Source organism: Purpureocillium takamizusanense, chromosome 2 (genome assembly GCF_022605165.1).
Source record: "Purpureocillium takamizusanense chromosome 2, complete sequence".
NCBI lineage: Eukaryota > Fungi > Ascomycota > Sordariomycetes > Hypocreales > Ophiocordycipitaceae > Purpureocillium > Purpureocillium takamizusanense.
Genome location: NC_063069.1, coordinates 4,230,331 through 4,247,058, shown reverse-complemented (window position 1 = coordinate 4,247,058; position 16,728 = coordinate 4,230,331). Strand labels below are relative to the sequence as shown.

At 58.5% G+C, this 16,728-nt stretch overlaps 3 protein-coding genes across 4 annotated transcripts; 2 read left to right on the top strand and 1 right to left on the bottom strand.

Annotated features, from left to right (window-relative positions):
* Positions 1-288: 288 nt before the first annotated feature.
* On the top strand, positions 289-8,876 carry RLR1 (THO2 plays a role in transcriptional elongation). The gene is made up of 4 exons (XM_047984161.1): positions 289-4,264; positions 4,325-5,476; positions 5,526-5,611; positions 5,667-8,876. Exons 1-4 carry the CDS (start codon positions 707-709, stop codon positions 8,110-8,112), a joined length of 7,242 nt encoding a protein of 2,413 aa, XP_047840134.1. The 5' UTR covers positions 289-706; the 3' UTR covers positions 8,113-8,876.
* Positions 8,877-9,851: 975 nt separating this feature from the next.
* On the top strand, positions 9,852-12,691 carry JDV02_003071 (uncharacterized protein). 2 transcript variants are annotated; one of them, XM_047984159.1, is made up of 4 exons: positions 9,852-10,711; positions 10,779-10,935; positions 11,008-11,434; positions 11,497-12,691. In XM_047984159.1, the coding sequence occupies exons 1-4, from the start codon at positions 10,672-10,674 to the stop codon at positions 12,418-12,420; spliced, it is 1,548 nt and encodes a 515-aa protein (XP_047840132.1). In that variant the 5' UTR covers positions 9,852-10,671; the 3' UTR covers positions 12,421-12,691. The 2 variants fall into 2 exon arrangements, with proteins under 2 accessions (XP_047840132.1, XP_047840133.1); XM_047984160.1 differs by having other exon boundaries at positions 10,250-11,434.
* A 2,324-nt stretch (positions 12,692-15,015) lies between these two features.
* WSC4 (Cell wall integrity and stress response component 4) lies at positions 15,016-16,504 on the bottom strand (the record flags this gene model as incomplete). Its single annotated transcript, XM_047984158.1, has 3 exons — positions 15,016-15,561; positions 16,028-16,305; positions 16,375-16,504. The coding sequence occupies 3 exons, from the start codon at positions 16,502-16,504 to the stop codon at positions 15,016-15,018; spliced, it is 954 nt and encodes a 317-aa protein (XP_047840131.1).
* Positions 16,505-16,728: the final 224 nt, after the last annotated feature.

Sequence of the window (16,728 nt, the reverse complement as noted above, 5' to 3'; positions counted from 1 at the left end):
GCAATTCTCAGATCCTGCCCACTGAGGACTTAAATGTGACTCAACCAGCCAATTGGCAGCACCCTTGACGGCCCCGGTGGCACCCTGCTTGGCCCGGAGCCGGAGCCGGTTCCAAATCACGTGACGGACTGTGGTCCATGGCGCAGGGTGATTGACAGCTCAGGCACAATAGGCGTGATGGCCATTCAGCCATTGAGTCCGCTGACATAATACGGCGCGACTGGCCCGTGCGCGGCAGCCTTCAACGCAGGTGCGTAAGTGGATCCAGGCAAGGCTGGCCGCGGACGTGGAGCTTCACCTCTTTGTATCCGCTTCCCTTTGTTGGAGCATCATCTTTCCAACTCCCCTCGCGTCGCCAGCTGTCTGACCGCTCGACTCAGTCGCGTGTCCGAGCTGCAGAGACATCTCCGTCGCCTTGGACCGTGCCAGCTGGACGACTTTCCCCTATCACTGCACGTTCGGTCCCAGTTCACGCCACTTCGAGCCTGATCTTGGCGATTTTCCTGCCTTCCGCGATTCTTGTCAACCACCACTGAGGCGCTGGGCAAGCTTGACTGCAGCCTTCCTTCGGCCTCTGTCGCCTTTTCTCGCCTCTGTCATCTCCTCAAGAGGCTGGTCGCCAGTTTTTTCGAACGTCTGAACCACCCTCCGCCGCAAATGAGATAACGAGCGTTCGAGACGTGCAAACGGAGTCGTCGTCGCGATCATGCCTCCCAAGCGCAAGCGACCCGACCGGCCTTCGGGCGAGGGCGGGCGGCCATCTCCACACCGTCCGAGCGAATCAAACATGGGTCAGCACGACAGAGACGATGGCAACAATAGAGCTGGCGGGCGGCCTCGGGGCGGCCACCGTGGCGGCAGCTTTCAGCGACGGGATTCAAACCATGGCCACGGACGGAGAGATTCTGGCCCAGGCCAGAACGCGCCCTCTGGCACATCAAACCAACAGACGCCAACGCCCTCTCGCAGCGCGAGCATTTCCACGCAAGGAAGACCCTTGTCGCCAACGGCAACCAAGCAGCAGAAGTCTTCGTCCTCGCCTGCCCTAGCTAAGCAGGCGGCCCCTTCGCCGGCAAATGCGCCTGCCTTGAAGCAACCTGCGGAGCCCGACAGCCCCAGCTTTTATTACGAGAACCTTACCGACGATAGAGTTCGCGCATGGAAGGAACGGGGTCGGCAGGAGATCATCGCACATGGCATCCAATCGCGGGAAGATGTGGACATCACAGAGATCTCTACCCTATTTCAAGAGTTCATCCACGCCGTGATCGCTGGCAGGATAGATGCCGCTGATGCAGGAGCGTGCGTCAAAGACATCCTAGGAGAGCAAACGTCGGACGTGATTAAGGATACATACGTGTTTGCGCCACACAGCCTCTTTCTCGACACGCTCTCGGTCGTCATGGACAACAACATGGACCTCTACCGTCCAACCCTACGCGATTTTCTCATCGCAACCGCCGTTTCACCAGCATTAATGCGGGAAGTACTCGACGCACCACTCCTACAGCAACTTGGTCTCATCCGGGACACATTTGCCAGACTGGGAGTTCGACAAGCCACAAACCTCTTGTACCGCCAAGCCAACTATAACCTCCTTCGTGAGGAGTCAGAGGGCTATTCCAAGCTCATTACCGAACTCTTTTCAACCAACAGTGTCCCCCCGCCGCCTCCTGGCAAGACCTTTGAGAAAATCAAGGCGCTCATTGGCACATTCGACCTTGACGTTGGGCGGACACTGGATGTTACCTTGGACGTTTCGGCTGCAGTTCTCATCAAGCAATTCAAGTTTTTCGTCAAATTCTTGAGAATAAGCTCCTGGTGGCCGTCCAAACGAGTCAACGATGGCTCGCCCTTCATCGGCGGCCTGCCCACATGGGCGGAGCCTGACTATCCGCATTGGTCAACTACTGAAGATGATGAAGAACGAAATGCACAGCGTAAGCTGGACCGTGACACAGCGTTCTGGGATCGCGCGCGTGAGGTGCATCTGGGGGCATTCTTTGAACTCGGTGGGAGACGAGTGACCGAGGAGCATCTTGAACGCCTCATAAGTAACGGCAACGATAGCGGAGATGCCACCGCCGTTGTCGAACGCAAGTGGATGGAAGAAACGAAAACTCTCCCGGCGCCTGGCAACCGTGTCGCTGCACAACTGCTGGGCTTCAAACTGCGCTTCTACAACTCCGAGATGCGTGACAAGACTGATGTTCTGCCCGCGAATCTCCTCTACCTTGCCGCTCTTCTCATCAAGATTGGGTTTCTATCATTGACCGACTTGTACCCTCACCTGTCACCCGACGACACTGAAATGGACAAAGTCCGCGAGCAAGAGGCGGACAAGCTCGCCAAGGAAGAACAGGCATCCCGCGGTGGCCAGATGAATGCACTCCTTATGGCTGGCGTCCTCCCCCAGGGGGACGATGACAATCCGGCAGCGTCCAGCCTTGCCAAGAGAGAGCCAGCCAAAAAGGCAGAACCTGATCAGAAGAAACAGGCATCTGAAGTCGACGAGAAAAACAAACTGCCGGCCCCACTTGAGCAGAAAGTGGCTCTTCTCATTCAGCTCCTGACGATTGGCGCTCTACCTGAGTCGCTCTTCCTCATCGGCCGCTTTCCTTGGGTTACGGAAGTTTGCCCAGAGGTCCTACAGCGCGTGCATCGCATCTTGCACGTTTGCCTGAGCAAGGTGCACAGTGAATGCAGGCCACTGTCCACAATGACCACCGACTTTCCTACCAAGAACGTGCCCGACATTGACCAGACAGGCATGCCAAAGGGCAGCGTGAGACTACATCCGCAACCCCTCAAGAAATCCTGGCGCTGGCCGTTCCCTGACAAGGCCGATACCAACGACAATCAAAGCTATCACTTCTACTGGGATGAATGGTCGGACAATGTGCCTGTCTGTCAGACGGTGGATGATGTGTTCACCCTTTGCAACACACTTCTCAACATCTCTGGCGTCAACATTGGCAAAGACGAGGTTCTGCTCTCTAAGCTTGCCAGTATTGGCGCCAAAAGCTTGGCCGAGGATCAATCGGACTCAAACCGTTCCCGCTGGCAAGACCTCATTCGCCGTCTCTTGCTTCCCGCTCTCAGTCACACCAAGGCCAACGGTTCGGTGGTCAGCGCGGTATGGGACCTCGTCAGGCAGTTCCCGCTCACAACGCGCTACTCCTTGTACGCAGAATGGTTCGAGGGCCAAACATCTCGCCTGCCGGCCATGAAACTGGCCTTTGCCAAGTCAGCGTCTGAGACAAGGGCTACGATGAAGCGCGTTTCCCTCACCAACTTAAGTGAGATGGCGAAGCGCCTAGCCAAGACAAGCTACGCCTCCCCCGGCATTGTCTTCAAGGTCGCCTTCGAACAATTGGAAGTATACTCGAACCTGATCGAGGCATTCGTGGAATGCGCCAAATACTTCACCGATCTGTCCTACGACGTGCTTGTTTGGTCGTTGATGAATTCGCTTGGGAAATCCCGAAGTCGTACGCAGGAGAACCACGCCCTCACGACTAGCAAATGGCTGCAGGCCTTGTCAAGATTCTGCGGCAAAGTCTTTCGGCGGTACCCAACACTGGACCCTATCCCTGTCCTGAAATACGTCGATGAACAGCTTTTCCACGGCAACTCCACGGATCTCATCATACTGAAGGAGTTTGTAACCTCGATGGGCGGCATTGTCGACGCTGTTGATTTTACCGACGACCAAATTCTAGGCATGGCCGGCGGAGCTCTTCTCCGCCGACAGACGCTCATCCGCGCCCAAGACAAGCGATTCGAGAACATCAAGAGCTCTGCTCGCCTCATGCAGGCGCTCTCCGAGTCCAAGCTTGCTGCTCGCCTGCTCATCAACCTAGCTCAATATCGACAAGCGGCCATTTACCGGGTGCCCGAAGACGAGGCTCACATCAAATACCTCTCCTCCATCATAGATGACTCACAGCAGACCCTCATTCAATATCTCGACTTCCTCTGGAGCAATCTCGACGCGCAACAATTCGACGCAATGGTGCCATCATTGCCGGCTCTCATCAAGTCATTTGGTTTGAGCGTAGATGTTGCGTTCATGATCGGGCGAGCCAGCCTCGCACAGCAAATGTTCCCTTGGAAACCCTCCAAAGCAAAACGCGAGACGAGCGAGAATGCCAAGCCGGCCGTCGACAAGGAAGGAGACGTGAACATGTCCGACGCCAAGCCTCAGGGTTCAGCAACCAAAGAGCAGACCTCCACAGAGACAGTGGATCTGGTGGAGCAACAAGTAGGATCCGATCCGAACCTGGTAACCGACGACGCCGGAGCTAACACCGCTCGACTGCAGAAGACGGATGATACCTCGCTTTCCCACACGGCGTCAACGGCGTTGCAGCCCATTGTAGAGGCCATTCGCGACACCGTCAAGCCCGAGGTCTGGGAAAAGGTGACCCCGGAACTCTATTCGACGTTTTGGGCTTTGCAGTTGGGAGACCTCTGCTTTCCTGAGAAGGCCTACGTGGATGAGCGCAACAAACTCATGGCGGAGTGGCATGCCATCTCCAACGATCGCTCGGACATGACGCGCAGAGGCCTAGATCGAAAAGCGCAAAGAAAAAAGGAGCTCATGGACACTTCCGACGATATGATCGCCGAGCTCAGTGGCCACGGGCTTCGCAAGGCCAAGTGGAAATTCTATCTGACAAAGCAGTTCCAGGCGTCCTTCCCTAGCCCCGACGCCAAGCCTGAGGTTATCGCCGATATCCTCCTAGAGTATTGTGTTCTGCCACGGGTCCGCCTTTCACCAGCAGACGCAGAATACACATATCGGTTCATTAAGGCCCTGCACGAGTGGAACGCCCCGGTCTTCAGATACATGGCATTCCTTGATCGACTACTCAATGCCAATCGGCTGCGTACCCTGATTTTCACGTGCACTGTGCGTGAAGCAGAGAATTTGGGCCGCTTCCTGAACCTCATCCTGGAAGACCTGTCTCGTTGGCACAAGAATGTCCCTCTTGAGGACGACAAGAAGGACAGCAAAGGAGCCAAGGATACCCCACGTCTCGGCCCATATGACAAGGAGGCTAAAGGCCCCAGCGACCAACCTCGACTCGGCTTCGCTCTCACCCTCAATGAGCAGGGGAAGCCTGAGACTTTCGTGGAGCATGCCCAATTCCGAGACATGCTGTTCCGCTGGCACAAGAACATTAACACAGCGCTCAAGAACTGCCTTGGCGGCTCTGAGTGGATGCACATCCGAAACGCCATCACGGTTCTGAAGGCTGTTCTAAACCACTTCCCTGCCGTCGACTTCATGGCTTCCCAGTTCACGACACAGTTGCAAAAGATTACGAAGCGAGAAGCTGCCGCAAAGGAATCCCCCGACAGCGAAGAAGGTGGCCGAGTCGACCTTTCCGTCGCAGCGCAAGGCGCTATGTCTCAGCTTCAGCAAAAGAAGGGCAACTGGATGATGGTTCAAGCTTTCAGATCTAACGCCGTGAGTGCGTAACCCCCAGTTGACCGCCGCCCACTAACCCCAATTCCAGGCTCCCGGACGGCAATCTGAAGCCGACAACTCACCGGCATCAAGACTACGAGCAACCGCCCCCGACTTCAAGCCAAACCCGCCCAAGTATGTCTGCTTAGAGCGAAAAAAAACGATAGCGTCGCAAATCTGACTATTACAGACCTTCTACGAACCGGGCCAACGCCTTGGATGAAGAGGACGGTGAAGTCCGGGACGGTAGGGACAGCAAGGGCCAGTCAAGCACAGGCACGCCTAAGGAGGTCCTTCCATCGAGATTTCAGGGCTCAAACAGAGATTCAACGTCGAGGAAAGACGAGGCCTCAGGCCCATCTCGGAGCTCAACCCCTCGACCTGGTGCTGGTGCTGGTGCTGGTGCTGGCCAGGCTAAACCTGATAGCCGAGGTCACAAATTGCCTGACCGACCAACTGCACACAATCTCCCGAGCAGGCCCGACGTGCCAATACCGACGCACGTTCCTCCAGAGCGCTTCGGACAGTCAAGGCCACATGAACGTCGTGATGCTCGAGATACGCGTGAGCAGCGACCTCCTCGAGAACTGCCGCGAGAAGGCCGAGAAACTAGGGAGCAACGCGACAGCCGCGATCGGCCCATTGAGCAGGATCGGCCGGTGAGACAACCACGCGAGCATCCTGACCGTCGCCCAGTGGAGGGTCCAAGCGATGTCCGTCACGATCTGCCTCCTCGGCCTGGACAACACGAGCGAGAGCGGCCGCATCGAGAGCCCCGAGTCGGCCGGCTCACAGAGCGCCATGACGAACCGAGTCAGCCAGCTCAGGTCCCTTCATCCAATCCAACACCAGAGCCGGCGATGAACCCGGAGAGGGCGGCGCTGTTCGCGCAAGACAACTCGGACAGGGGATCGCGCCGCCCTGAGCCCGATCATGCTAGGGGTCGAGCACAGCCCCCAGCTGACGCGATGGAGCCCGTGAACCCTGGACGTGCTGCATTAATCGATGACCGAAAGAGCAGTGCTCAAATGCCTCCCAGCCGGCTACCGAGGGATGAGGCACGCGATAGGGGCCCTCGGCAACCATCTCCAGGGGTCGTTCGATATGGTGTGGACCAAGGTCCTCCACGAGGACGCCACGATGACCGTGTGGGCCGGCCGTTTCCTCAAGACCCTCGCGGAGCTCCCGGGAGAGATCCTCGCGACCGATCACCAGTTCCCAGCGGAGGCTTTCGGGGTGAACGCCCGGGCGAGCGCGAAGGTGATGGAAGAGGTCCCATGGAACCGATGCGCGATGCCTCCAACTTCCCCCGCGCAGGACTTCGCGGGCCAGACCCAGAAGGGAGACTGCCTCATCAGGACCAAAACTACGGAAGACTCAACCCGATCCCATCGACATCGGACATTCCCTCAGGACCGCGCGGTCGCGGCAGGAACTTCGCCCGGGGAGGCCACCAGGGCCCGTCAGGGACTCCAGGACGAGCTGATGGGCGCCTTACAGGGCCAGAAACCCCACGGCCGCCTTCTCCGGACCGCCTCCCTCCCACAGGCCCGGCATCTGGACGTAACCATCGCAGCGGCTTCGAGCATGGACCGGGTCCCGCGACTCCTTCCGGGACGCCAGGCGGCCCGCATTCTGATCGAAAGCGAAACTTTGGGCCTGGGCCCGACTTTCAAACACCCACATCGGCCAATGCTACTCCCACGTCAGGGGGTGTACATCCTGATCGACTTGCTCAGATGGGACCCTCTGTACCGTCTCACCAGCCACCTGCAGGTCCACCCGGGCATGGCGGCCACAATCGATATTCGAACGCCAGCGATAGACCGATGCCTGGCCATCGAGGAAGCATGGGCCCTCCGCCAGCAGAGGGTGGCGTGCCGACTGGTCCGTCATCTGTCAATGACCGGCCTCGCGGGGGAAGCAACAGACGGCAGCTGGTCGGCATCAATAACATGCTACAGCAATCTCAGGGTGCCCCCGAGATGGGCAGAATGAGCGGCCCTCGCCAGCCGCGACAGCTACTTGGTAACTCGGATGCTCAAGTCCTTACGGGCGGCTCTCCAGCGACCACGCCCGGACAAGAACGGCAAGATATGGGCTGGCCAGAGTCGGCGAATCGTGGCCCAGCAAACGGGGCGGAAGGTCCGCCTAGAAGGGAGCATCGTGGCGAAAGAGACAGCAGAACTGACCGCCCGAGCCGATCATCGAGACGAAGCAGCCGGGAACGTGAGCGTAGCCCACGTCCGCCACGCGAAGGTGAGCCAAAAGAACACCGCGACTACCGTGATAGACGATCGATGGGTGGGCCAGAAAACATGGTCAAGGAGCGTGGTAGAGATGGCAGTGGCCGTGATACCATGGGCTTACCCCCTCCTGGAGCGAGAGATGCTCCAATTGGGCGGGAAGCGGGCTATCGCGGGCATGATCGCTCCGGCGGCGCTAGGCTTGGAGACGAATGGGCTACAGGCGGGAGCGGTCATCGGAGCAGCGGCCGTGGAGGCCCGAGAGACGGGAGCAATCGTCCTCCTGAAGAGCGACGGGAGGTCCGAGATGATCGTGGCCACAAACGCCGCAGCGAGGAGGGAGTGGGCAACCTTGCGAGCGAGCGGGAGAAACGACCCAGGCGAGGCTAGTGGTGTACGACCTCACGGACGACTCGGCGCCTTTGACGCTGGACGAGGAGAACTTGATGCGACATCAAGACAGACGACGGCCTGTGGCGCCAGACTCAAGGGGCGCGAATGTACGAAATCGGAGGGACCAGCACTGGGAGGGAGCAAACAGGAAGACGCCGCGTGACGGCTCGTTCGTCTTTTGTTAGCCGACAGGCAACGCTACACGATGGCTGCAGCTGCGACTTTCTACCAATCTCATACTACTTTTTCAATTCATGCAAACCCGGAAACACTTGGCCTGGTCATATCCAGGTCGACGGCGAGTTTTGTTCTTTGTGAGAAAACGGGACACAACACGCGATCGTCAAGGCACAGGGCAGGATAAAGCCGTTGAGCCAGTCCTCGTCTTGTCACAATGCGTGATTGACAGCATGGGAGGCGGGAGTTAGGCGGCGCATGGGGTAAATGATGTTTGATACCATGTACAATGTACCATGATAGACATGTAACTCTAATGGGGTCTATGGGACGATAGGGCGCAAACAATGCGGACCTGCAGTTTTCCGGGAGCAAGGAGGGTCGGCAGAGCAAACCAGGGCGGCGGGATGTGCCGGTTCGATGGGCGCCAGGAGGGTCTTGTTGGCTCGCGCTCGCATGGATGTGGATGGATGAGGCGCGACATGCATGTAGAGCGACTCGGAACAGGCCGCAGCTGCAGCGTTGCAGACTTCCTACTACGTAGATGCATAGATTTGACGACGAATTCAATGTGATGATCTGTGATGCCGCTGGAAGTGTCTGTATGCTGGCTGGGTACGGAATAGGCCAGAGCAAGCAGCATCGCTCGCCACTCTTCAACAAGTTCCATTAGACGCAGGGAGGGGATACAAGACTTGTACTGTAGCATCGTAGCTTGTATTCTCGGGATTCAATGCGATGCTAAAACGAGATCGATCCAAGGCATGGTATGTATAGGTTGCGTGGCGAGTGACGAGCACTGCCCTGCCCGTTTGAGGAATGGACACGAGACAGAATGTACTTGACGCCTGTAGGCAGGTACTGTACCTTATCTATCTCCCTCGCTCGGGCCGTGAACGAATGCGAGGACCCGGAATGAAGACAGTCCGGTCGGGTTCGGGTCAGAAACCCAAGGGGGGAAAGGGAGAGGGTGTCAACGTCAGCGATTTTAGCGCCTCAGACGAGTGTTTGGGGGAGAGAGGCTCGTTTAGTACCTAACGTGGTACGTAGTGCGCTGGGCTTGCACTGCCTCCCTCGACTCGCGATCCAGGGGCTTGCCGGGGCTTTCCCGTGCCTTCAGGTTCGCCTGAGCGCCAGTCCAGCAGCGGGAGTGGCTGTCGGGCGCATCCACACCAAGGTATGGACGGATGGATGGGATGGCTGGCACACCACAGGCACAGGGCAGGTTATTAGGCGCTGGGAGGCCGCTACCAATCGCGCGAGCTGGCCCCGGCGAGGCAGATTGGAGGGCGGGGGCGACGCCTCAGCGTCCCCCGTGTGGCGGGTGCCCACCACTAAGAATTGCCCCAGCGGTAACATAGGTAGGCCGCCTCCAACTGGCCAGTGGAGGCGGTTCCCTGTCGGGTGCTGTGTCCCCCCCCCGCGCAAGCCGAGACGGCGGGACCCCACCTGCACCCGCTGGTTCCTGGACCAGCGGGTCTGTCTGTACCTGGGCTTGATGCTCTTCAGCTGCCAGCCGTGCTATCGACATTTCGCTGACGCTTCACTCCTTTGCTTTCCATCTCTCTTCCCCCCCCATTTACTACGCCTTTTCACTCTTCTTTCACGCACATTTGCCGAAGTCGCCGCTGCTGTTGCTTGCGACGCGCGCAGTCCCCTCCTTGCCTCGAGGTAGACCTTTTTTTTTCTCCTTTGCACTTTGGTACTTTTTTTTTTCCGTAAGACTCCTTGCTCCCACCACCCGTTGTCGTGAATCCTACCGCCACCCGCATCGCCGAGAAACGCCATCCCGATCGCCAAGCGCCCGCCCCGACGTCTCGGCGAGCCGAATCCGTATACATTGCGACTCCCGAGCCGCCGTCGTTGACGGGCACACGCACGCCACCAAGAGAGAAACGATTCGCAAAGCGCGGCGACGGGGATTTCTTTCGCAGATACAAGGCGCCCCCCCCCCCGCCCGGTTGGTTTGTTGGCCCGGGAGGAGCGAGCAGCAACAGCACGGCAAATTCGTGCGTCGCGAAGCATTGGGCGACCGGGAAACGTGGCGCACGTCGTTCAAGATTGGGCCTCGCCTCACCGACCCAAAATCATCAGGCGACGCACGGGGGTATCATCGACCGACCGACCGAACGCGCGAGCGCACGAGCGAAGCAGCACTGCCCTCGCTACTCATTTGCGCGTTTCGGCCCTGGCACGACTCTCCTTTGTTCTCGTCGATCTCGCTTCAACAAAGGGCATTCGCTCCACAACGTCTGTCTGGCCGCAGCCGTTGGCAAAGTCCTTCGTCCATCTTTCGCCCCGAGCAAGATCCCAGATGCCCCTGGCGGGCCGACGAACGCGCAAGCACCGACACACGGGCATCTTTAGCCCATCGCCATCATGAATCTAACGTGCAACTCGACGCTGGAGGAGCTGAGGAGTAGGTCCCCCTGATGCCGCGGGTCACAGCGCAAGGACCACGGAAAGGCGGCGCTGACACCGAGCAGTATCTCCCGGCTCCGAAATCATCCTCATCGGACCTCTGAACTTTCACAACCTGGCGCGCGTCATTTCGGCCTCCTGCACCCTCATCGCTGCCGTCCTCAGCCTCTACCTGGTATGGCAGCACGCCATCCATTACACCCAACCCCGCGAGCAGCGATAGTAGGTCCCCTCTGACATGCCAGCCTTCTTTGCCCTTGCACGACGGCGCCGCTGACCGAGAGGCACTCACAGCATCATTCGCATCCTCTTCATGGTCCCCGTGTACGCCATCTCGGCCTACTTCCAGATCGAGTGGTACTGGCACGCCATCTACTTCCAAGTAATCTCCGACTGCTACGAGGCCTTCGCCATTGCCTCCTTCTTCGCCCTCATCTGCCACTATGTCGCCCCGGACCTGCACACCCAGAAGCACTTCTTCCGCGAGATGCGCCCCGTCAAGCCCTGGGTGTGGCCACTCAACTGGTTCGCAAAGTGCTGCGGCGGCGACAGGGGCCCGTGGCGCACGCCCAAGAGCGGCCTGACGTGGTTCAACATCATCTGGATCGGCATCTACCACTACTGCTTCATCCGTGTCGCCATGACTATCTCGGCCGTCGTTGCCCAGTACTTTGAGCGATACTGCGAGAGCTCCAACAGCCCCGTCTTTGGGCATATCTGGGTGAGTGTCGGCGCCCTCGAAGCGGCGTGCTTTCCTGTCCACCTCTAACATGTCTTATCAAGATCATCGTCCTCAACGCGGCTGCGGTCACCGTAGCCATGTTCTGCTTAATCCAGTTCTATGTCCAGCTCAAGGAGGCACTCGCCGAGCACAAGCTCTTTCTCAAAATCGTCGCCATCAAGCTCGTCGTCTTTCTCTCGTTTTGGCAGTCGGCTGCCATTTCAGTTGGCACGTCGACGCTCAATATTGTACACCCAAACAAGGTCCTGGCGTATCCGGACCTCAAGGTCGGCATTCCCGCGATGCTACTTTGCATAGAAATGGCCATTTTTGCCGTATTACATCTCTGGGCGTTCCCCTACGCCCCCTACGTGGCCGGTGCGCCCACCACATTTTACCCGTCGCCCGACCCGAACAAGGGCGGGCCCTCGCAGGAGAACCAACGGTCACCCCCGAGCGGCGGCCCCATGGGCATCATGGCCGTGTTCGACGCGCTCAACCTGTGGGATTTTGTCAAGGCATTCGGTCGCGGCATGCGCTGGCTCTTCTGCGGCGTCAAGCGGCGGAAGGAGGATATCAGCTACAAACTGAACCACGGCGACGCACTGGATATGGATAACCTGCCTGAGGGAAAGGAGGGTGCGAGCACGTACGACGCGATGCGCGCCGGCAACGTACCGCCGACGTATCCGTACAGCCGTCCCGGCGGCCCGTACCAGATGAGCGGCGTGATCGGCGGTGCGCCGCACGAGGAAAGCGCGGGTTTGATCAACAACGCGCAGCCAAACCCGGAAATGACGCCGTATCGACGGGACGATTCGCGGTCCCCGCCGCGGCAGCCGCGGAGAGACACCTCCCCGAGGGGTTACGGGCACGATCCACAACATTACGGCCCGTATCAGCACCAGCAGCAACAAGGCCCAGGGCGGACGCACGCCCAGGCAAGTGTTGGTCACGCGCTCTGGGGACAGCCGCCGAAGCAGTGAAGACGTCCCGCTGCGGCGCTTCTCTAATACTCGATTGCATGGCCTCAGAGATGAGATAGGGCACACGCCAGTGTAGGATAGCAACGTGTTTGGACTTGGATCGGCGTTGGTACGGCAGCATACTTTGGCTGCGGGGAGCAGACGGCCATGGTTGGGCGTGACCCCCCGAGCACGTCGCGATATGCCCCTGAGCCGGATCGAGGGGGGGGTTGGCGGCTCTTTGTTTTGACATGATACCACGAGATTTATTTTGCCGAAGAATTTACCGAAGTTTTCTGATGTTTTTTCGTAGCTAGATGCGTGAAGCGCAGGCTGCTTGCTAGGTACCTACTGTTTGGGTTCATGCCATGCATGCATACACAGTCGCGCAATCACTCACCTCTGTGGATGGTATCATCATCAACACAGAATCGACCTCGAGGCCGCGTGTGACTGAGAGCCCCCCCCCCCCTTTCTCACATGCAGCGCAACGTCCCAATCCATGAATGGATGGATGAACCGTGCGTGGGCACAATGAAATAATAAGTCAAGCAAGCAAGCAAGCAAGCGCAGTCAAATCAGTCAGTCATTTCCCCACCCCTTTTCGCGACGCAGCCAAAAATCCCATCCCATCCTTTCACGCTCATCTCCCTCCCATAGAGCCAGAATACCTCCCATCCCCCGTCCCCCCTCCTTCCCCGTCCATTCCTCTTCGTCTCTTTGCTCACTTTTTTTTTCCTCTTCCCAACAGAGCCCTAGGTCAAGTCAAGTCAAGTCAGCCAGTCCCCCCTCCCACCGTCCCTTCCCTTCCTTCCCTTCCCTTCCCGTCCCGTCCCGCCCCCGTCCCGCCCCACGTGTCTGTCGTTCGTGCCTTCCCACTCATCATCAACAACAACAACAGTCTTTTCCTTGAGTTTCTCGCGGCGCCTAGTTGGCCGTTTAAGTACCTACCTAGTACTTAATACTGCATGTACTACTACTGTCAAACACACATACGACCGCACGCGTCACGTTACGACGCGAGCAATACCCACTACTACACGCACAGAGAGTGAGTGTGAGTGAATGACTTAAATCACACACACACACACGCCCTCCATCGACACCCTTAAAACAAACTCCCAAATCAAAACACTGCAGACACTCGCGCACAACACCCCACATACGTCAAATTACAATGACACTCTCTCACTCTCCTTTATTCACTCACTCACCTGCGGGCCGGTTCCCCCCCCCCGCGGAGTCCCGCGTGCCCACAAATCTACCTCTCTCTACTTTACCGGCCTCTGCTGCCTGCTCAACGCGCAATGCGTCCGTCCCGTCCAATGCCTCGGCCGCGTGTGACATGCCTCCTCCTCCTCCTCCCATCATCCGTCATTCACCAGCCATCATCCATGCCAATGACCCAGTCCCCCCCCCCCCCCCAAATGTCTGGTGCTCGTAGTAGTAGTACGTAGTATGCCGGCTATGCCACAAGAGCTTGTGTCACACACCACAGTGGCCGTCGGCCGGGTCTCGAGCCCGTCACCTGTCCACTCGGCACCGATGGCTACGGTCTTGAGACGTCCCACCACCGCGCGCTTTGCCAGGCCGTCCGACGCGGTGCGACTGCAACATTCCAGATACCGATTTCCGCATCTGCTCCGTGCATTATGAATGCTTGTACTTCGTGCATGGGATACACCAGCCAAGCAAGCGAACCCAGCGACCACCTGATCGATCTTGGCCAGACACGTAGGTACACCTTCCTGTGTACGCCTGTGAACACATGTACAAATGCGCACACACACAGAGACACACATACAATAAACAGGTTCAGAGACCGGTAGGGCCTCGTGCTTCTTCTTCAATGTGCAATGCTCCTATAAACCTATCCGTGGGGGACCCATTATCCCGCTCCGACGGCTATGCCAGCGAAACCCGGCGCCGCCTAGAGCCATGTGCAGTCCTCGCGAATGCCGATGCATCCTTTGTACGCTTGTATCCATCGTTGCTGCGGTATATGTACATAAAAGCCAACAGGGCCAGGGCTCGTCTCCCGCTGTCCCGCAATGTGTCGGGCAAATCTAACGCCCCGATACATGCCCCCGCGTGCATGCACCGCGTCGCATGCAAACCGGTAGAGGCTGCCTGCCGTGCTCGCGTTTCGTTATTCAAGGCCGTGCCGTGTGTCTCCAAGCCGCCGAGGCTTTGGGACCGATAAAAATGTCTTCTGTCTTCGAATGCCACCAGGCCCGTGGTGACCGGTCGGCCGTGCAGCCGCCGAGGCGCCGTCCGTCTCTCTGTGGCCATGGCGCTCCGACGACACAGCGCACACCTGCCTAGGATCGTTTCCGTTCCGAGGTGCTGCATCGACCCTCGTTCCATCTGCTGCGACAGCCGGCTGCCTTTTCGGTAGCCGCCGCCGTCGCCCATGCCCGAAATGTTGTTCTGAATGTGCCAACGCCATCCTGGTATCTCGAAAATGCAACGAAAGAACCAAACGTCGTCGCGGTGTGTCGAATTGTTTCTTGTGTAGGTGTCAAAGGAAAGGTGTTTCATGTACGTCGTGACACCGAGTGATGTGATCGTCTACAAAGGTTGTCCAAGAAAAGGAAACCCGCCCGCCGCCGCGGCTTATTCGGGATCGGGGTTCATCGCGCGAAGCACCTTGGGCTGCTGAATCCGGCGCGAGTAGTCGTGGTCGTCGCGCAGCGTGTTGACGCTCTCGTGGCTGCCGCTGCGGGCGTACAATCCCTGCTTGAACGGGTCCATGCGCGGGTCAACTTGCAACATGCTGCTACGATTGCCGGCCGAGCCCGGAGACCCGGGCGCCCCAGCCATCTCCGGACGGCCGTCCGTCATACCGGACGAGCTGCCTCGGACGCTGGGGTCATCCTGGTAGTCGTCGCGGTTTTGCTTCCTGCGCCGCAGCCAGACGAACAGCGCCATGCCGGCCACGGCGATGACAGCGAGGATGACGCCAACCACAATGCCGACAACGGCGCCCGTGCTCAGCCCGCTCTTCTGCACGGCGGAGCCGGTGCGTTCATTAGAGGCATCGCCGCCCGTGCCGCCCGTCTCTGTGGGCACAATAGTTACCGTCTTGATTGTACCGCCGGCGGTGACTGTCTGAACCATCGAGGTTGTTGGGGTAGGTATATCCGACGAGCTGTCGGTTGACTGTAGTCTCATGTATCAGCATTGTGCGTCTTAGCAACTAGGTGACAGTCGGTTCACGCTCGAGCTTGCACCACGCAATAGGGACAGATGAAGAGGGCTTGGGAAGGTCGGGTCGCGCCATACAGATAAGGTCCTACTACTACTCGATGTAGTGGTAGGAGAAGAAGAAGACAATGAAGTTGCTGTGTCCTGCACAGTCTTAGTCACCCACGTCGTCGCTGTCGGAGTCTCGGCCTGATGCAACGATTTCAGCCCTGCCGCCTTACGCCTGATGCAACAAAGGAGCAACAAGAAACGTAATGGCGCGACGGAGGCTGAACCACTACACGAAGCACCAGCCGCCCGACGACGATGGAGCGGAAGCGTCGTCGGACGGTCAGGTGGAAAGGGGCACGCAATGGAGGAACACACAAGGCAATGCAGTGCAAAAAGACGAGCAACGGCAAAGAGAGAGAGCGGCACTCACCTTGGGCGTAGACGAGGTTGAGGTGGGGTCGGAACCGCCCCGTGTGCCCGACGGCAGCACATTGTTGAGGGCAATATAGCCAAAGACGCCATCGCCACCGCAGTATTCTGCCGGGAACGCCGGGCAGTGAGTGTCACACTTGCTCTTGCCGACTTGGACAGACTTTGCGGGGGTGTAGTCGGAGCACCAGCAGCCATTGGCCTGCGTAATGGCGTAAGCCTGGTTCTTCTGCATGCAAAAGTCGTGGCAGAGTCCGTTGGTCTGGTAGATGCTGATGTCTAGAGGATGCGTCAGTCAGCCATGCGTAGCACCGCCACTGCACCTCCAAGGCGGGAAGAGCAGCTTACTCCTAGACATGTCGGCAGTATTGAAGCTGGCGCAGAGGTCAATGTCCAGGGCCGAGACGGCCGTCGACAGCAGCGACGCCACGAGCAGCAGGCTGCCCAGCTGGCGGACGCCTCTCAGAAAGGAACGCATTGTTGCGGCAAGAAGCGAAGAGTGAAGTCGTCCTGGACGAGGCTGCAAGTCGTCAGTCTGGCGGTTGCGGATGCGGCGAGGAGAGAAGCAAGATCCCATCCTGGGTATTCAACTCACCAGTGCCAGCTGTACACATTCACAGGAGCGCGATCGTGGCCAACCGAGGGGTGTACCACATAGTACGCTTGGAGGTGTGGGATGACAGGTCGACCTAGAGGCTCGCA